This window comes from Bombina bombina, chromosome 6, assembly GCF_027579735.1.
Source record: "Bombina bombina isolate aBomBom1 chromosome 6, aBomBom1.pri, whole genome shotgun sequence".
NCBI classification, from domain to species: Eukaryota; Metazoa; Chordata; class Amphibia; order Anura; family Bombinatoridae; genus Bombina; species Bombina bombina.
The window spans coordinates 517441905-517464491 of record NC_069504.1 but is presented as its reverse complement, the minus strand read 5'-3'; the positions used below and the strand labels follow the sequence as shown (position 1 = coordinate 517464491).

The 22587-nt window shown below is 37.3% G+C and overlaps 1 protein-coding gene across 1 annotated transcript in view; it reads left to right on the top strand.

Moving 5' to 3' along the window:
- Positions 1-22587, top strand: part of LOC128664505 (ADAMTS-like protein 3) — a gene marked incomplete at its 5' end in the record, with an annotated part of 417110 nt that overhangs the window by 380355 nt on the left and 14168 nt on the right. Inside the window, 2 exons of the mRNA XM_053719326.1 lie at positions 19686-19869; positions 20573-20777. Of these exons, the coding sequence (XP_053575301.1) occupies positions 19686-19869; positions 20573-20777 (389 nt within the window). The remainder of the gene's footprint in view (positions 1-19685; positions 19870-20572; positions 20778-22587) is intronic.

The following is a 22587-nucleotide window of genomic DNA, read 5'->3' as shown; positions in this document are numbered from 1 at the left end:
CTAGTCTGGGAGCATGTACATTGGTAGATGGTTCCCATGAATCGTCCTCAGAACTGAAACCCTTCCAATGAATCAAATACTGAAGAACACCACTGACGATGCGGGAGTCTAATATAGAGTCAACTTCATATTCGTCATCCGATTCGATCAGAGTTTCAGGAGGTGTTAAGGTGTCCAAGCATCTGGTTTGCCGGTGAGGTTTGAGTAAACTTACATGGAAAGTGGGGTGTAGTCTGTAGTTAGAGGGTAAACTTAAAGTGACAGCGTTGGGATTCACGATCTTTGTTATAGGAAAAGGTCCAATGAAAGAAGTGCTAAGTTTCTTACTAGGTGTCCTTAATTTAATGTTCTTAGTGGATAACCATACCATGTCTCCGACGTTGTAGGTAGGTGCTTGGCGTCGTCGAAGATTATAGTAATGCCTTTGTTTGGCTTGAGCTTCTGAGATATGTCTCTTAAGATCTTGAAATAAGTCGAGAAGATTGTTTGTAACATCGTCCACCTGTGGACAGGTGGTATCCAAGCGAGGGTGCAGTTGGAAGTTAGGGTGAAATCCGTAGTTGGCATAGAACGGGGATTTCTGTGTAGTGGAACTGGTTGCATTGTTGTATGCGTATTCTGCCATAGACAAAGTGGAAGCCCATTGGTCTTGTTGGCTAGAGCAATATGAACGGATATACTGCTCAAGCCATTGGTTCACTCTCTCTGTCTGTCCATTTGATTGTGGGTGGAAGGAGGAGGAGAAGCGTAATTCCACTTGCATGATTGCACATAGTTGTTTCCAAAAACGGGAAGTGAATTGGGTTCCTCTATCCGTAACTATGGATTGAGGTAACCCATGTAACTTAACAATGTTATCCAAAAAGAGTTTTGCTGTTTCAGAGGAAGTAGGTAACTTGTGAAAAGGCAAGAAATGTGCCATCTTGGTTAGGTGATCTACCACGACTAGAATAGTGTTGTAGCCATCAGAGGGAGGAAGTTCCACTATAAAGTCCATTCCTATGCATTGCCAGGGCCTGTCTGGAATTTGAAGGGGTAGCAGCAATCCAAATGGTGGTTTTTTATCTGTTTTGGAGACTGTACAAACGTGACAAGTGTGGATGTATTCTTGGACGGAAGATCTCAAGGAAGGCCACCAATAAGTGCGCGTCAGAAGATCAAGGGTTTTATTAATACCCAAATGTCCTGCCATGGGTGAGTCATGATGTTCTTTTAATATGTTTAGGCGTAAAGCGGGGGGTACATAAATCTTCCCCATATGGTAATAAAGTCCATCTTGTCCTAAAGTGAGATTACTATTGAAAATCTCTGGATCGTCTTTCTGAGAATTCCTCAAAACTTGTGTATAGGGCAGAGACAGGGCTATTATCTGTTCAACAGGTATAACTGTTCCCGGAGCAGTATAAAGTAGAAGGTTTTGAATCCTTCCTTGATAGAGCGTCAGCTTTCCCGTTCTTACTCCCTGGCCGGTATGTGATGTGAAAATCAAACCTTGATAGGAATAGACTCCATCTTAGCTGTCTAGCAGAAAGAGTTCGGTTGGTCAAAAGGTATTCTAGATTCTTATGATCTGTATAGATCAGTATGGGATGTTTACTTCCTTCCAGAAGATGCCTCCAATGTTCCAAAGAGACTTTGATGACTAGCAATTCCTTCTCTCCGATGGGGTAGTTATATTCAGCAGGTGTCATTACCCTGGAGAAGAAAGCAACTGGATGAAGTGGTTCTCCTGGTGTTCTTCGTTGAGAGAGGATTGAACCGAGGGCATAATCCGATGCATCAACTTCTAGTACGTAATGAGAATCTGGGTCTGGGTAAGAGAGAATTGGAGCTTGAGTGAAAATCTCTTTCAGGTGGTTGAATACAGCTTGTGTTTTAGGGTTCCAAGTAAACTGAGTTTTGTTGCTGGTCAAAGAGGTGAGTGGTTTAGTGAGTAGGGAATAATTCTTGATGAATTTACGGTAATAGTTGGCAAACCCTAAAAATCTTTGAAGTTCCTTTTTAGAAGTCGGTGTAGGCCACTGTTTGATTGTCTGTACTTTGGTATCGTCCATCTGAATACCATTGGGGGATATTGTATACCCCAAGAAGGTAATCTGATTCGTATGGAATATGCACTTCTGTAATTTGGCAAAGAGACTGTGTTGACGTAGACGTGTTAAAACCCACCGGACATGTTTCCTGTGTTCTGAGATGTTATCAGAGTAAATCAGGATATCATCTAAATAGATGACTACACAGACGTCTAATAAGTCGCGGAAAATATCGTTGATGAGATACTGGAATGTGGCTGGAGCGTTGCAGAGTCCGAATGGCATCACCTTGTACTCATAGAGTCCGTATCTGGTTCTGAAGGCGGTGAGCCATTCGTCCCCTTTTCGGATTCTTACCAAATTATACGCTCCACGGAGATCCAATTTGGTATAGACAGTAGCATGACTGAGTCTTTCAATGAGTTCTGGTATTAAAGGAAGTGGATAACGGTTTTTTACCGTGCGTTTATTTAGCTCTCTATAATCGATTATAGGACGGAGAGAATGGTCCTTATTCTTAACGAAAAATATTCCTGCACCTGCAGGTGAGGTTGAGGGTTGTATGAAACCCTTCCGTAGGTTTTCAGATAGATAGGTTTTTAAATGTTCCAATTCTGGTTGTGATAGAGGGTAGATGTGTCCGAATGGAATTGTGGCCCCAGGTAGAAGTTCAATGGGGCAATCATAAGGTCGATGAGGAGGGAGAGTCTCTGCTTCCTTTTCACTGAAAACGTCCTCAAAATCTTGGTAATCGGTAGGTAGTTGGTTTGTAATAGTGCAACACAATGTAGGATGAGGAAAACAAGTGGTTTTGCAATAGTCAGAGAGGAACTGTACTTCCAAGCTATCCCAGTGAATGGTAGGTTGATGAGTTTGCAACCATTGCAGACCAAGGACTACTGGGAACATAGGGGATGAAATAACATCAAAAGAAATGTATTCTACATGTGTTGAGAGACTAGATACCTTAATAGGAACTGTTTGATGTGTGACAGGTCCTGAGGTGATAAAATTACCATCAATTACTCTAATGGAGACAGGTTTTGCTTTCAACAAGGTGGGTATTTTATTTACAGCGACAAACATGGCATCTATATAGGAATTTTGTGCTCCTGAGTCAATGATGGCTTCACTGATCACCTGGTGACGATCCCACTGCAAATTAAGAGATAGAGAACAATAAGCCACATGTTTTATGCTAGTGGACAAACATGTTGTGTCCAAAAAACACTTACGTCTCTTTTGTCTTAAGAGAATAGGACAGTCCTTTACGGTGTGTGTCTTGGATGCACAGTACATGCATAAGTTATTCATGCGTCTGCGGTTCCTTTCTTCTGGCTGAAGCGGTCCCTTTGTGAACCCGATATCCATTGGTTCAGTGGTGTGACTAGTAGGTGGTTTGTGATAAGAGACTGAAGGCCTGCTGGAAGTCTCAGTGGCTAGCTTTTCTGTTTTACGTTCTCTTAATCTTCGGTCTATTTGGATGCTTAAAGTGATCAAACCTTCTAATGATCTTGGCAACTCGGTACGTGCTAATTCATCCTTTAAAGCATCATTCAACCCTAAACGGTATTGATTCCTTAGAGCGATCTCGCTCCACTCTGTATCCTTACTGTACTGCTTGAATTCGCTGAGGTATTCTTCGACAGGTTTTTTATCTTGCTTGAGAGACCTCATCTTAGTTTCAGCAGTCAGCTGAATATTGGTATCCTGGTATAATACAGCCATTTCTTTGAAGAAATCCTGAAGAGAGGCTAAAATGGGGTGGTCTTGTTCAAAGAATGCGTCAGCCCATTTTCGGGGTTCACTTCTTAAGAAGGAAATGACTGTCAGGACTTTAACACGTTCTGTAGAATATGTCTTGGGTTTTAAGTTAAACAATAAATTACAGGAGTTCCTAAACTGAGTAAATTGAGCTCTATCCCCCGCGAAGGTATCTGGCATAGACACTTGGGGTTCTGGGGTCGCAACAGCAGCTGCGGATTTAGTTAGTGAGTCTTTTATAATGTTACTCAAGCTGTTGTTTTGTACCTGTAAATCCCTGAGTCCCTGACTCAATTGATCCACCCTCTGTGATAGTGCGTACACTATTTGGGGTAACTCCGCTGGATCCATATTTAGGCTTCAGTATTACGTAAGGATCACAGTTAGCTAGATTGTGGATCTCAGCTGCGGAGCTAATAAGTTTGAATGTATGCCAGTGAAGGTTAAATACAAAGCTATCTGTTGCTAAGTATTCCCAACAAGGCAAAAGAGAGTTGCTGTAAGTGTCTATCCTGATCAGTATTTCTGAATCAGGATAAGAATAAATAAGGAAGTTCCCAGAGCTTGGGCTTAACTTGAATCAAAATTATTTGCAGAGCGTATTTGGCTTCTGCTGCAAGGAAACAGGCACCTGTGTAAACTGAGTTCAGAGTAAGACTGTGTTAGTGGTGAATCTGTTCTGCCTGTGCTGACAGGTGTCTGTGCTGCAGAGGAATGGACACGCTGTGAGAGGTGTGTGCAGCGTGTAGCAGCTGCGTTCTGAAAAATGGCAGAGGTGATTTGGTGAGAGCAGGTAATGAGAGCTCAAGTGCAGGTTATTTGTTGAAAAGAATCAGGAGGGTTTTAATACAACCGGAGGTCAGTCATAAGGTGGTAGGAATATTCAGCGAGGAGATGAAGAAATTAGATAATAGCTCCGGTCTCACTTGTTTGTAGCAGGTGCTGTTGAAAGAGGTGTTGATTCCTGTAAAAGTTAAACGTAGATCCAAGTGGGAATTGTCTTTAAACTCAAACAATCCTGTTCTGTGGTTCTTGGAGGTAATCAGTGTAATATGGAGAGCCTGGAAAGTTTCTCCTGCAGAGAATAGGAACTTGAACTAGTGAGCTCAAACAATACTGAAGCAAGGAGGAAGGGGCGTGACCAGGTTAATATAAGCTTGGAATCTGAATGCAGTGAATCCTTAAAGGGACATAGGAGATGAGCGACAAGAAACCCTGACAGATCTATATTGCGCAAAGGTATAAATAAATAATATGCACTATTAGAGTGTCCAAGAGGAGCTGTAAAGTTCTTGATACATATACTGAATAGGTGAGGAGCATAAATTAAAATAAACAAGGATATACCACGGCACTCTCTTTAGGTAGCCTATTTACAGACTAATACCTCAATAGTATGAGGTAAGTATGTGGCAGTATGTACTCCAATGCATCCGTCAACAGCTGTATTTCCTCACGGTGCACCCCTTGGTTTAAAGCGTTACGAACTCCACTGATCTCGAACTCTGTATGCCTTTCTCACTCCAAGTACACAGGTTATACAACGGTGTGGAGATAATAGAATAGGGGACAAAAAAGAGGATGGCACAAAATAGTGTAACTCCGTTTAATTGAGGAAGATAAAAAAACAAGCTAAAACACACTTACAATATATAACCTCAATGATATGAGGTAATGAGATTCATGGTGATAGATAATGTTGAAGCTGGAATGCCCCATATGAAGACTGTACCGGCCGGTTGCAGTATTGCGTCAGAATCGTTTGGAAAATACAAAGAGTTAATTCCGGTAATCTAAAAACAATGTACTCCTTGGTACATAAGCACCTGACGCGTTTCGAAGGTATGTATAATATCCACTTTCTTCATCAGATGTATGTTTTAAGATTGCCGGAATTAACTCTGTATTTTCCAAACGCTTCTACTGCAATACCTCAACCGGCCGGTGCAGTCTTCATACGGGGCATTCCAGCTTAAACATTAGCTATCACTGTGATCTTGTTACCTCATATCATTGGGGTTATATTTTGTAAGTGTGTTTTAGCTTGTTTTTTATCTTGCTCAATTAAACAGAGTTACACTATTTTGTGCCATCCTCTTTTTTGTCCCCTATTCTATTATCTCCACACCGTGGTGTAACCAGTGTACTTCGAGTGAGAAAGGCATACAGAGTTTGAGATCAGTGGACTTTGTAACGCTTTAAACCAAGGGGACAGAAATCAAGCAAGGAACTTTACAGCTTCTCTTGGACACTCTAATAGTGCATATTATTTATTTATTTATAAATATGCGCAATATAGATCATTATATATTAGTAACAATCTACTGGGAAATACCAAGCACTGAATATTACCCAGTTTCTTCTTTATATATACTGTATATATATATATATATATATATATATATATATATATATACCAAAGTTGAGTAAATTACAAAATGTGGAACAGCTTGGACTAATTAACAAAAAAATTAGAAGAAATTGTAAAGAAAAGAAAACACTGGAAAACAATGAATTAAGGATTTTGTGATGTATTGCCGTACAGAGTCTGTAGACACAGCTGGGAACTATCATTTGTTGCTAGTTACTTAAGAAAATTCTGGCTCTTTCTGCAATCACATAAAAATCTGTCAACATTGCACACTACTTCATCTTTAACCAAGTGTCAAAAAAGAGATGAAAATATATTTGTCAAATGTTCAGTGACTAAATTAAAAGAAAAGCTATATAACATTAGACTGTTTTCTAAAATGTGTATGCACTAAATTAGCTTTAACCATAAATATTTATACCTATATTTTCTTAAACTTTTTTAATTCTATATTTTAAGTTACTGAGTCTGTATATTTTACATTTTACTCCCTGCAATCCAGTGACGTGCAGTGACATCAGAGGCTGGTGAGGCAGTGGCAAGATATGCCTTCATTCTTTAGATATCCTTTGTTGAAGAAATAGCAATGCACATGGGTGAGCCAATCATATGAGGTATCTATGTGCAGCCACCAATCAGCAGCTACTGAGCATATTTAGATATGATTTTCAACAAAGGACATCAAAATAATGAAGAAAATTAGATATTAGATGTAAATTGGAAAGTTATTTAAATTTGCATATGGGTTTCATATGGGTTTCATGTCCCTTTAAATGGTGTCTTGAAAACTGGTCAACTTAGTAAACATCTGATTTTAGTCTAAAAGGATTGTAACAGAAACTCTTGCCAGATAACACAATGCTTGCTCTGATTATGAGATCTAGAAATCCATGCCCATTAAAATATGTTTAAAACATACTTTTTACTTTAATGCTGCAAATTATGCTTATAGATTCTTTCATTACATAAGGGATGAGAGTCAGAGGGGGAGGAAGAGAGACAGAGAGAGAAAGAGACCATGGGGGAGGAAGAGAGACAGAGAGAGAAAGAGACCATGGGGGAGGAAGAGAGACAGAGAGAGAAAGAGACCATGGGGGAGAACAACACATAAGGAGAGAGATGGCTAGATATATATAGAGAGAGACACACACACACACACAAGGGGGGGGGGAGGGACCACAGCATTTTAAAGTAATAAAACAGCAGAGCTACAGAGAGTTCAGAAATTTAGTGTGAAGTACAGAGGCAAGCTGCTAAGTTAGTGGGTGTAAAGTTTGAGTAAACAAAATACAAAAACGACCCTGCTGTAAAAGAGTAAACAAACACTAAACCACATTCATTAAATTAGCATTTTCACTAACAGAATCCCTATCAGTAAAATCTTACTTTAATAAGATGTGGGTGAAACACTGCTCTCTGTGCCTCTCTCCTGCTCTGGAAGGATTCAGGAAGTGACAGTGGCACATTCCACTGCACTTAGAGGGGAAGAACAGAACTCTCTTTTTCACTTTAGCAAAGCTGGCAGCTTCACAGGACAGCAACAAAATATATTAAAGTTGTTTTTTTCCGTTTTTGTTTTGTTTTATATGATTTAACATCCAGCCCCAACCCTATGTTCCACTTACTAATGCCTCTCGCTGGATTGGTTCAGCCCAAATAGGACTGCCTCAAATAAGCAGTTAATGGGCCATGCAATGATCTTAACCACTTGCATCCAGTAGATGGCGCAGCATGTTGTGTAATGGTGGGCAGACCTGCTTGTGCCTCTTCATTGCACAACATATAGCTGTGAGAAAAAAAAATGCTGGGAAAAAAAAAATTACAATTTTTTTTTTAAAGCCAATAAAAAAAAATATATTTTTGCCCATATGAGAGGTGAAGCACTGCCTCACCTGCCTCTAGTGACTGCACATCACTGCTGCAATCTTCTATTTACAAAGAGGCGTACAGATGCTTTTTTTTCGGTTTATTTTGAGTCAGTTTTAATTGTATTTGCATGAATGACCAGAGTTTAGTTGCAGTAAAAATATTACTAGTGTCTCATTTCTTCATTAACTCACTGCAATTATCTTTTCTAACATACCCAACTGCATGAAAGTCTGCTCTATGGACCTGATTCTCTGAAGATCTCTGGTCTGGCGAGATTATGGGGCCGATGATCTAAACTTTGCCTTATCAGATGTGGTTTTTCTCGCCGACCCTCGCAGGGGCTGCCCTGATAGAATTATCCTAAAAAAGGAGCAGTGGCGAGATGTCTGTAATTGAAAGTAATGGAAACACTTCACTCCATGGAGCTAAGTTAGCAATGAGTAGGGGGCGCACTTTAAAAATGAAATCCAGCAGCCAATATTTTTGCGTATAGCATCTTACAATTGCCTATATTTTCCTATGCATGTGTTTATCTATTAGGGTTATAAGTATTTTGAGAAAAGTTTGGCACCTTTTAGCTTGCGAAAAAAACTGTGAGATGTGTGGTGCGAAAATCTTTACAGAATTACGCTGGGTTTTGAAAGACAATTTTATATACACGCATGTAACGCCCATGTCCAGCTCAATTTATGAAAAACAACAATTATGCTTTGTATTTTGTACTTATAAGTATACATTTCTAAGTGATTTTTGCACATCCTGCGTACTAAAATTACGATTTATGCTGTGCCTATTTAATACGATTTATTCCTGTGTAATTTACATACAAATTTTATGATTTTTGATGAAGAATTTTGATACGATTTGTGATGCACTTTAACAATACAATTTTTTTCCTGCATATTTTTCTGTGAATGGCTTAATTATTCATTTTGTAAGATTTTTAAAATACAAATTTTATTGTGTACTTTTGTAATGTATATACCAAAAGACAGAGTGCACTAAAAAGCTCTACCATATATAGGGATGGGCGAATGTGTTTATATCCGAATTCGAATGTTAGAACGAATGTTATTGTAGAAATTTGATTTACATAATAGAATGTTGATAAGAACGAATATTCTTAAAAATTTGATTTTCGAATGTTAGTTACAGTTTTCGAATGTGACATTCAAATTCAAATTCAAATGTGACATTCGAATGTCACATTCAAATTCAAATATTACATTTATAAAACACAATTGTAGACTAGAAACACTATTTCGAATGTCACATTCGAATCGAATGTCACATTCAAATTTGAATATTACATTTAAAAAACACAGTATTAGACTAGAAATACTATTTCGAATTCGAATGTCACATTGGAATTCGAATATTACATTTAAAACACAGTATTAGACTAGAAATACTACTTCAAATTCGAATGTGACATTCGAATTCGAATGTAGCATTCAAATTCGAATATTACATTTATTAAACACAGTTGTAGACTAGAAATACTATTTCAAATTTGAATGTCACATTCGAATTTGAATATTACATTTTGAAATTGAATGAATTACATCTCTAAACATTCTATTATTCGAACAAATATTTTCGAATTTTATTGAAAAATTCGAAAACGAAAATTCGAAAATAGAATGTTAGAATGTTATATAAACATTCGAAATTCGATTCGAACGAACGAATGTATCAAAATTCATTTTAAATTTCGAATTTTTAGAAACATTCGCCCATCCCTAACCATATATTAATAACCACAAATGAATTAACTGTAGTCGAAAATAAATAGATATTAATAGATAAACATATATATTTTTAAAATGCTAATGTTTTATTTTAAAATCAATATAATTCATACAAACAACTACATAGACATTTTTTTGGAAGATTTTAGTAACAATGAATTTGGAAATTAATTTGACGTATGAAATAAGTAGAACTAATACCGGTATTAATTATCTGGATATAGATATGAGTGTTAGACAATAAAATTATTACTAAAACGCATTTTAAAGAAGTTGATTCGAACAATTTTATCCATAATAAAAGTTGCCACTACAAAAAAGGGTTAGAAAATATACGTAAGAACCAATTTTTGCAAATCAGAAAAAATTGTAGTGAATTAGAAGATTTTGAACAACAGGCAACTCTTTTGGAAGGTAAATTTAAAAAGAGAGGATGTAATATGGATCTTATAACTACAGCTAAAATGAAAGCCAACAAAAAAACGCAAAATGAACTACTACAAGGAAAAGTTCTAAATGAGTGTAATGATAATATACTTGATATACCTTTTATTACAGATTTTAATATTAATCATAATAAATTAAGAGAAGTTTTAAATAGACAATGGGGCATATGTATCAAGCTCCGTATGGAGCTTGATGTCCCGTGTTTCTGGCGAGCCTGCAAGCTCGGCAGAAACAGCAGTTATAAAGCAGCGGTCACAAAGACCGCTGCTCCATAACCTGTCTGCCTGCTCAGAGGAGGCGGACAGACATCGCGGGAAATCAACCCGATCGAGTACGATCGGGTTGATTGACACCCCCCTGCTGGCGGCCCATTGGCCGCGAGTCTGCAGGGGGTGGCGTTGCACTAGCAGCTCTTGTGAGCTGCTGGTGCAATGCTGAATATGGCGAGCGTATTTCTCGCCGTATTCAGCGAAGTCTGGCGGACCTGATCCGCACTGTCGGAGGTCCGCCAGACTTTGATAACTTGGGGCCATTGGCACTTGTTGTAAAGAGACCCATTTATAGGCGAATCCCTTACTGAAAAACCTAGAATAGTTTATAAAAAAGCTAAAAATTTAAAAAACATACTAGCACCAAGCACCTTCAAACCTAGGAGGACAGACTCTATAGATGTAGATTTAAAAGGGAATAAAATAGAGGGTTATTTCCCATGCATATCATGTAAGGCATGCAAATTTAGCTGTAAAAAGACTAGTGTCAAATCAACTGTAACACAAAAAGATTATAAAATTAGAGATTTAATTAAATGCTCTGACAAAAATATAGTCTACTTAATAGAATGCCCGTGTAAAAAGCAATACCTTGGCGAGACCTCACGTATGTTGAGGGATAGGCTCAGAGAGCACCTTTTAAATATTGAGAATGGATTTGAAGGCCATTTGCTTTCCAAACATTTTAAAGAGAAACATAATCAAAATCCAAAGGGTTTAAAATATTGGGGCTTGAGGAAGATTAAACAAGATTGGCGAGGGGGTGATATAAATAAAAAGCTTTTAAGAATAGAAGCAGAATTATTTTTTAATTTTAAAACACTAGCCCCTTTAGGATTAAATGCAGGGTTAGATCTTAATCTCTTCACATAAAACTATTAAGTAGACTCACTTTCTTTTTAAACATTTTAGATTCATTAGATTTTTTAGATCTTTTAGACTATTGAGAATTTTTATATCTCTTAGATTGATGTTCAGATTTTTTAGATTCATTTTTTAGATCCATTTTTATCTCTATATATATTTTAGAAGTGTCTATGGAGTTTAATCTATGCTTATTATTATTATGATAGAGGTAGATTTTTACTTTTATATTTTTAACTTTCTAATTTGTAATATTCCAATGAAGTTATATGTTTTAAATTAAATATATGAATTTTAGAATAATTTAATTATCCACTTTTAAATAAGAGAAAATTTGATATATTTATGCAGTTGAAAGATAATTTAATAATTTAATGTTTATTAGTATATATTAATGTTTATTAGTGCGGCATAAGACCAGTAGATACCATTTATTCACAAAAGGAAAATAAGGAGATATTTTGTATGTTTATCATATATTAGTAAAACATATGCTAATTGTTATATGCCTCTGATTAACTATAAAGTATTGAATTGTTTGTGTTATATAATATACAGAGAAACCTCTTTAGAGGTAAAAGTCTATAGGAACCAAAATGGAGTATGCTTGAAATTGAAATTAATTCTTGACATAATAAATAAAGAGTTAATATAAGAATTTGGACATAAGGTAACTGCCCCTTTAAGAAGACATGTATAAGAGTATGCTGGGAAGGAACAGGTTCATCTTGAAAAAAGCTTACGAGCTGAAACGCGTAGATGACCTAACCTGTGGGAGCTGGCCAGCCTCTATTGCTACATTGGACTTTGTTATTATACACCATTTCGAATGGTTGAATCGTCACCGGAGTGACTGAACGAATAAGGAGTACTGTTGAGCACAACAAAGCCCTGTTGAACCGGGTTCATTAATTACAAGGAGACCCGTTTTTTTAAACAAAATCTAACACCGGCAACCTGACCGGGCTATTGGCTGATCAGAGGAAACACGTGGGAGATACACGTCACGGCCAGAGCTAACGGCCAACCTGGAGATGCCAGCATCTTTGTACAGAGGTGGATACATGTTCGTGGAAAGGATAAAAAAACCTTTCGGATTCTGATGAGTCACACACTATTTTGGGCTATATAAACGACTTCCATAACAATAACAACTAAAAACTAAGGAGCGGATTATTATACTGACATTTATATATGAGTATAAGCGCAATTGTTTTAGCCTGGAAAACGGATACATAAAGCTTTGATGAACATTGTTGCAATATTCGGAGACTGTTTTTAACTTACTGAGAATTTCAAGCATTCTTATACTCCTAATATTTGGGAACACACGGACATTTGTTGTACCATAACTTTATAGGAGTACTGCTGTTTAGTGTTATTTATGAATTACTAGTTTTAGATTCATTATTGTTTATAAGGTGCACCTTAATACTATTTTATATGTGTTTGTATGAATTATATTGATTTTAAAATAAAACATTAGCATTATAAAAATATATATGTTTATCTATTAATATCTATTTATTTTCGACTACAATTAATCCATTTGTGGTTATTAATATATGGTAGAGCTTTTTAGTGCACTCTGTCTTTTGGTATATATATTTTATTGTTAGTGTGAGCATTGGGAAAATCACACTTCTAGAGTTGCTTGTACTACCTTTTGGGGTTCCCCCTTGTTATTGAATTTTAAACTACTTTTGTAATGTATACATCTCCTCCCCATACGAAAATGTAGTATACGCCCCTTAGCGAGACACCCTGTTTTCAGTGTAAAAAGCAGCTGTAGATCATTCCACCAGGGAAATAGAAGTACTGGTGTACATTCTTTAATAATCTTGCCAGCCCAGAGACCTGTAGCTCATTGAGACCTATGTCTTGAAGGTACTGGAAAGTACATCAAACATTTTTAGAAAGGAAAATTTTAGCTTGAAAGCTGTTTATCTTGCTAAGGAGGGCGATGTACTGGATGTGAAGAAGAGACACCTACATTACAATAAAATGCTCCAAAATAATTTAAAAAAAAGTTTGTGTGATGTCTTTCTATGCCAGCGAGTTTTTGATAATCAGACCCTATGGGGGGTAGTTATCATCGTGTCAACTTTCCTGCCTTCGCTGGCCCAATACGCCTGCCTGAGCTCGCCTACCTTCGCCGCCGCGGACCTGAAAAAATACGCCTAAGTTATCAAATAAAGCTGTCAAAAAGCCGCGGGGCGATGAGCAGCGGACTGTGAGAGTTATCACTCATCCAATCTCACTGCTCTTCGGCTTTTTCCCAGCTTTATTGCTAGCCTGTCACTAAGCACTCACACTAAACTGCACTGTTCTACCCCCTATACCGGCGATCGGAACAGCCAATAGAATGCGATCTCAATCTGATTGGCTGATTCAATCAGCCAATCAGATTTTTCCTACCTTGATTCCGATTGGCTGATAGAATCCTATCAGCCAATCGGAATTGAAGGGACGCCATCTTGGATGACGTCCCTTAAAGGAGCCTTCATTCGTCGTTAGTCCGTCGGGGAAGAAGGATGTTCCGCGTCGGCGGGATGAAGATCGATCCTGAAGCAAGAAGATTGAAGACCCCGCTTGGAAGATGACATCGCCCGGATGGAAGATGATCTTCAGCGCCGCTTGGAAGATGACATCGGCCGGATGGAAGACTTCTTCAGCGCCGCTTGGAGGATCAGTTCATCGGATGGAAGACTTCTTCAGCGCCCCTTGGAGGATCACATCTGGCGCTCCGGATTTCCTCTTCAGTTCTATCGGTGGCTCGGCTGAGTGAAGACGACTCAAGGTAGGATGATCTTCAGGGGATTAGTGTTAGGTTATTTTAAGGGGGTTTGGGTTAGATTAGGGGTATGTGGGTGGTGGGTTTTAATGTTGGGGGGGTTGTATTTTTCTTTTACAGGCAAAAGAGCAGTTTTCTTTGGGGCATGCCCCACAAAAGGCCCTTTTAAGGGCTGGTAAGGTAAAAGAACTTTGAACTTTTTTAATGTAGACTATGGTAGGGCATTTTTTTATTTTGGGGGGGTTTGTTATTTTATTAGGGGGCTTAGATTAGGTGTAATTAGCTTAAAATTGTTGTAATATTTTTTAAATGTTTGTAACTTATGTTTTTTATTTTTTGTAACTTAGCTTTTTTTATTTTTTGTACTTTAGTTAGTTTATGTAATTGTATTTAATTGCAGTTATTTGTAGTTAATTTATTTAATTTATTTAATGATAGTGTAGTGTTAGGTTTAATTGTAACTTAGGTTAGGATTTATTTTACAGGTAATTTTGTATTTATTTTAGCTAGGTAGTTATTAAATAGTTAATAACTATTTAATAACTATTCTAACTAGCTAAAATAAATACAAAGTTACCTGTAAAATAAATATAAATCCTAAGATAGCTACAATGTAACTATTAATTACATTGTAGCTATCTTAGGGTTTATTTTACAGGTAATAATTTATTAAAGTATAGTGTAGTGTTAGGTGTAATTGTAACTTAGGTTAGTTTTTATTTTACAGGTAAATTTCTCTTTATTTTAGCTAGGTAAGCTATTAAATAGTTAATAACTATTTAATAGCTATTGTACCTAGTTAAAATAAATTGAAATTTGCCTGTAAAATAAATATAAATTCTAAGATAGCTGCAATATAATTATTATTTATATTGTAGCTATATTAGGGTTTATTTTAAAGGTAAGTATTTAGTTTAAATAGGATTAATTTAGTTCATCATAGTGTTAGACTTAGGTTTAGAGGTTAATAAATTTCTTACAGTGGCGGCAGTATAGTGGGGGGCAGGATAGGGGTTAATAAATTTATTACAGTGGCGGCGGTGTAGTGGCGGGCAGGATAGGGGTTAATAAATTTATTACAGTGGCGGCGGTGTAGTGGGGGGCAGGATAGGGGTTAATAAATTTATTACAGTGGCGGCGGTGTAGTGGGGGGCATGATAGGGGTTAATAAATTTATTACAGTGGCGGCGGTGTAGTGGGGGGCAGGATAGGGGTTAATACATTTATTACAGTGGCGGCGGTGTAGTGGGGGGCAGGATAGGGGTTAATAAATTTATTATAGGTGGCGACGGTGTAGGGGGGGCAGGATAGGGGTTACTAGGTATAATGTAGGTGGCGGTGGGCTCCGGGAGCGGTGTTTTAGGGGTTAATACATATATTATAGTTGCGGTGGGCTCCGGGAGCGGCGGTTTAGGGGTTAATATGTATAGAGTAGCTTGCGGTGGGCTCCGGGAGCGGCGGTTTAGGGGGTAATACATTTATTTAGTTGCGGCGGTGTAGGGGGGACAGATTAGTGGTGTTTAGACTCGGGGTACGTGTTAGGGTGTTAGGTGTAGACAGCTCCCATAGGAATCAATGGGATGTCTGGCAGCAGCGAACTTGTACTTTCGCTATGGTCAGACTCCCATTGATTCCTTTGGGATCCGCCGCCTCCAGGGTGGCGGATTGAAAACCAGGTACGCTGGGCCGTAAAAGTGCCGAGCGTACCTGCTAGTTTTTTGATAACTAGCAAAAGTAGTCAGATTGTGCCGCACTTGTGTGCGGAACATCTGGAGTGACGTAAGAATCGATCTGTGTCGGACTGAGTCCGGCGGATCGAAGCTTACGTCACAAAATTCTACTTTTGCCGGTCTCTAGCCTTTGATAACTAAGGCGAATCAGCCTCGCCACAAATACGCTGCGGAATTCCAGCGTATTTGAGGTTGACGGCTTGATAACTACCCCCCATCATCTTGTCTTTCTTGTCAATTTCTAATCCTAAACTCAATATTCATTGACACCATGGCCTTATAATCCAATCCATGTAAAGGGACAGTCTAGACGTAATACTTATTCTTTATTAATTATTGTTACATAGCAGACAAGCATCTTGCAATGGGTTCCACATCTATAAGCTTGTAAGAAGTACATGAAACTTTTAAATAATCATCGTTTGTTAGCAGCTGAAAATGGCTGCCAAGCTCCGCCCATAGCTTTTTTCTTGTCCAGTTAGCAGTGCATGTATGACAGTTTAGCAGTGCATGTTTAATACTTTTCAGTTAACTAATTTCAAATTGCACATGCATAAATTAGTGTGTACAAGTACAAAATATACATGCAATAGATAGGAAGTGCTTGGTGGCCATTTTTGGCTCCTAACAAACGATGAATATTTAAATACACAAAAAGAGAGAAGCAGAACCAGGGAACAAACAATAGAGTAATAGCTTGTTCTATGGCTAGCTACCACCAAGAAGTAGCCTCTTTTTGCCCAGCATGTGCCATACACAGAGAAGAACTTTCCTGTAGATGAATATTTAAATGTTTCATGTACTTCTTAAAAGCTTATATATATGGGACCAGGTGCAGGATGCTTCTCTGGTATGTAACAATCAGTAATCAAAATAATATTTGGGTCTAGACTGTTCCTTTAAGTTTGCTCATTAAAAACAATGCCAGTTTAGGTAATTTTGACTCCGTTTTCTGTGCCATTCCAAACCATTAGAAAAGCTGTCTATTACTAAAACCACCAGAGTTTTTATACAATATTTCCATGTTATTTGTTGTTTATGATTAGGTAAACTCATGAATGTTAATTATGTAATTTGGAGTTTGAAGTTGCCCTTCATTGAGTTTTAGTGGGATTCTGGCAGCCCTTCATAGAAGGTGGTTTTAGCCATCATCATAAAACGAATTCATTGATTTATGTTATATAAGCTAATATAGGGCTAGATTACGAGTGGTGCGCTAACAGTTGCGAGCAAGCGAAAAGGGGGTTTATCTTTGCTGTTTGCGCATCGAGTTTTTCACTCATATTACAAGTTGAAAGTAAGCGCAATGGAACCGGACGGGCGTCAGGTAAGCATGCCCTCAGAGCTCTGGTTAACTGTTTCGCTATACAAAAAAGTGTCAACAAAAATACATTACAAAACACAGTTACATAATTTGAAACTGTTTCAGCAAGAGGCTGAGAAAAGAGTACACTGTATAGCAATCAGTGTCTACAACAAAGTAACCATTACATGAAAAGATGTTCAAAGGGCCCTTTGAAAAAGCCATGACGGCGAAAAGCGTCAGTGGCGTTCTTGCTCTCTATTTTTAAATATCAGAAGCTAACGCTATGGTCCAATTAGAAACCTCCTAGAGGCATTTGAAGACAATTTAAAAATATCTAGTTTTCAAACTTATACGCTAATGGCACTATCCATAGCCATCATATGTATTGTATTTTGATGGTATAATACAAGGCGACATAGGTTTTGAATCCTAGACTATCTAATATATTTGCCTCTAATCTGACTCAGATGATGCATAGAGAAAGCTTTTGCGTTTTTACTCTTTCTAAACATAATTTTATCATTAAACCTAAATAAAGGTTAAGTTTTAGGGGCCGAATTATCAAGCTCCGGATTCATGTATATCTGCAAATGTGGTATACATGATACATTGCACTGCATATGAAGTGGGATGTTATATTGGAGAAACAAGCCAAAAACCGCACCTTCAGATGAACTTACACAGACACTGGCCTCTAGTTATCAAAGTCTGGCGGACCTGATCCGACAGTGCGGATCAGGTCAGCCAGACTTCGCTGAATACAAGAGCTGCTGGTGCAACGCCGCCCCCTGCAGACTCGCGGCCAATCAGCTGCCAGCAGGGTGGTGTCAATCAACCCGATCGTACTCGATCGGGTTGATTTCCGGCGATGTGTGTCCGCCTGCTCAGAGCAGGCGGACAGGTTATGGAGCAGCGGTCTTTGTAACCACTGCTTCATAACTGCTGTTTCTGGCGAGTCTGATGACTTGCCAGAAACACGGGGCATCAAGCTCCTTTTCGGAGCTTGATACATATGCCCCACTCAATCAAAAACCACTGTGAAACAAAATACTGTACCCCTGTTGGTCACCATTTCACCCAACCTGACCACTCCATCTAAAACCTCAAAATCAAGATTCTCAGAGGCAACTTCAAAAACACCATGGAAAGAAAAACCTTTGAAATGAAAATGATAATGCACTTCAACTTGCTAAATTTTGGACTAAATGTGGACTCTGGTTTCTTAACCCATTATCAAAATTTTTTGAAATGTACTTTCATATACTGTAGTCAATTACATTGTATATTCCACCTTCTCTATGCATGGGTACGCACGTAAGCCTATGTACACACTTTTGTCATTATTATTCCCCCTTTTTTTTTTCCTTTCTTCTTTTTTGACTATCCTATATTCCCCTGTATACATAATGTCACATCTTTATACAGATTGATTCTATGTTGATATATAACTTTATGTCAGTATATGCTTTGTGTATAACCATATATTTCCCCCGTCTGTTATCCTTTACTGACACTATCTGCCTCTGTCTCCTAAACCCCCATCATGATTTTTACGACACCCCCTCCTCCCCCTGCATTCAGACCTCTATAACACTTTCTGTCTTTCTAGCCATCCTATGTTTTAAGATATAATCTGTAAATTCCATAAAATGTATCACTATTGCTTCAGACTTGAAAAAGAAAGACATTCTTCCGAAAGCTTGTCATCTTATAAATGTATAGTTAGTCCAATAAAAAAGTATCATTGCTCAATGTAATACTCTTGTTATTTTGAGATATATATATATATGTATAAATATATATTTGTACAAAAACCCATCATATATATATATATATATATATATATATATATATAGAAATATGTATTCATGAATAAATTGAACATATTCGTCTATGTGAAGAACATTGGAATGTGAAATATTCATATTTTCATATCTGGTCAGCACACTTGAGAATATGCAATCATTTTTGTGCTCGAGTATGGTGTTTGTTTTTTCCAATTTTTTTGCTTTATTGACTTCTACGGAAGAATAAGTCATCACTCGCGATATTCTAAATTCGGCTTTTTATGCACGTCAAGGAACTGCACAAGCGAAAACTTTTTATTTTCAACTCATAATACGAGCGCAACCTGATGTGTGCAAAAAGCATTCTTCTTCTTAAGGCATCAATTCAACAAATAGGGTAACTGTGTACGTATCGATGGTCATGGAATATTATGTCAAAGCAAAATATTCAAATTCTAATAATGGAATTATCAGTTATATCCATTAAGGATGGGCTAATTTTGTTTAAAAAGACAGCATATTGTAGCTTGTGATAAGACACGTCTAACAGGTTTAGGTTAAATGCTGTAAAAAAAAAAACCATCTTGATGAAATCCATACAAAATGAAGCTTACTATTCAATTTTACATCTTTTATTTTAACACCAATATGTGATAGCCTCTTACCTATTTTACATAGCTTACATATTTTTGTCCCACAGGGTACAAATTAGAATATGGTGAATGGACAAATTGTTCTGCAATGTGTGGAAATACTGGAACCCAGATCAGAACACAACACTGTATGAACACTGAGGGACAACGAGTACACAACTCATTATGTCACTATCTACAGCCACTAACTGCCACTGTGCAAACATGCAATATGCAGGACTGTCCAGCAAGGTAAGAGAATATTTTATAGTACACAAAAAGCCTTTTTAACATTATATGATTATTAAAGTAAGTTAACTATATGAACAATATGCAATAACAATATTTACTTTCTTTTAATCAATACATTTAGGGCTAGATTACAAGTGGAGTGCTAATTTATTGCCACGTCCGCAAACGTGCAAATTTGTTCGTTAGTTGGCGCACAATAAATAACCAGCTATTACAAGTGGCTGGTTATTGCTGCAGCGAGCTCACTGTAGCAATTAGCGCTTATAAAATTAACCAGAGATCAGATCAAAAGCGCTATTTAGCACTCCACTTGTAATCTGGCCCTTATTGTTTTAAGTCTGGGGACACACCACTTGTAAAACCTTTTGGGTATTGTTTATATTATCTCCCTTGCTGTGGCCAATTATGGAAACATGAGCTCCTGTCCTGCTCAAGCTATTACTATGTAGAATATTTTACGCGTTGGTGTTCTGGATCCAACGTCACTTGGGCATTGGAAAAACCTCACATTTTAGAGGTACATTACAGGAAACTTGGGGAACATAAATAATGAGAGCACATAATAAGGTTTTGGCTATGAAAAATAACAGTATGGTGAATTAAACTCTGAGTTTAATTTACTTTCAAAGAGGTGAATCTAATTAGTTTTAATCAGTTTTGATTATGATGGGATAATTTTTTCCTACTTACTTATATATTTCAGGTGGGTGACAGGTCCCTGGTCTGAATGTCCATCCTTTTGTGGCAAAACATTTCAACAGCGTCAAGTAAATTGCCAACAAATTAAGTCAGATGGAAGTGTGCAAGTGTTGCCTTTAAATTCATGTGGACCTACTGACCGTCCAGCTTCACAGAAACCATGTTCCACTGATGCTTGTGCAGAGTGGGCTCCTCAGCCTTGGGGACAGGTAAAAAAAATGTTATTTCTTGAAATAAAAAAACCCCAGATGTGTAAAAAGAAGAGCATAAAAACACAAAGGCTAGTTACATATGGAAATATCAACCGGGCTTGCAAGAAATCAAGAAAAATTGGGTTGATAGTTCTCCTAATCTAAAATCCTTATGGGAAAGGAATGCATTTAGCTAAAGACTGCATTCATTTTATACCACCACATGTGACTTAATTAGATGTTAAGTTTTTACAATATGGGCCGACTCTTCCTGATTCATTTTTTGTAAAAGTGGTAACACACTAAATATTGTAAACCTTACTGAGCTAGACATTTATTATATAACAGTTGACCTAGCTGTGTGGGCTAACCACCATTATTACATTATCCTGCCAAAAACATGTCAATAAGATGTATCTATAACGGTGAGTAGTTATCACCCAGTAAAATACATAATCATATTTTGATTTGTCTGTGCTTAATTTTAATTTCAAGATGAACATATACCATAACAGAAGTGTGGAAACCGACACACTAACCGACACGTGTCGAATTGCGCTCAAGCTATCGCGTTTACTTTCAACTTGCGCAAACACCTGCTATAAACCCCTTATCGCTTACCACTCATAATGCGGCCCATAATCAGGTACCCAGCTACCTTAAGTAATCCTTGGTAACTGGATTCTTCCATCAGAAACATTTCTGCAAATGCATATACCAAGAGTTTACCAAGCATGCAGTGTAGCAATCAGTCAGTGAAACTCTTATCCTGGAACAGTTTGAGATGTTTGGTCTCTGGAAATATTCCCAATAAAAAGACAAAAAGAGTAAATTGTTCAGAAAGACCTTAAATCCCTTTTAACAAGATGTAATCTCTAATTCTTCTTTTTCAGATATAAAATTGTAAAGTGCTTTGAGTCCTTCTCAGGGAACTAGTACTAGAAAAGTTGCTGCCATTATCATTAAAATTATATGCCTCCCCCACGAAGACAGAGAAGCATTTAGCTCACAACCAGAGACTTAGCTATGTAGCAGCAGCTGATAAATAATAGCTGTTTTAATCGATTTAGGGCTAGATTATGAGTGGCGCTTTAACAGTTGTGCGTGAGTGAAAAGGGGTTTATCAGGGCTCTGTGCGCCAATCAGAACATAGGGGAATACGTTTTATGTATTTTAAATATATATATATTCCTTTACCTATATATAATTATATATATATGTATAGATATATATTTTACCAAAAAAACATCATATATATATATATATGTGTGTGTGTGTATTTAAGGATAAATAGAACATATTCTGCTATGTAAAGAACATCAGAATGTGAAATATTTATATTTCATGTCGGGTTAGTGTACTTGGGTAAACGCGATTGGGTTTGCACATCGGTAAGGGTGTTGGGGTTTTCTTTCTACTTTTCATGCTCCATTGAAGTCTATGCGGGAATATGTTAACGCGGTCCAGATGCTCAAAGTTAGTTTTTTTGCATAATCTAGCCCTTAATGCTAACTCCATTTATTGATCTCAGAAGGTTGAAATGTTGGTTTGTTCCTTCGGGGAATTAAATCTGTAACAATGATGAGTTAAACAGGTACAGCATTTGGATGATCAATTAATGAACTTATCTCACTATCTGTTACTATAGATATTATACACTGTACAATTTGGCAGAATATTTTTGTTCTTCTAAATCTATATTTTGCAAGAATTCCATAACTGTCACTCATTTGTAGTCTAATTACTTCCATTTATTGTCATGAGTGCTTGGATATGTAGTCATCTACTCCTGGATCTCAAGAGAGTTCCTCACAAAGATTTCTAAAGT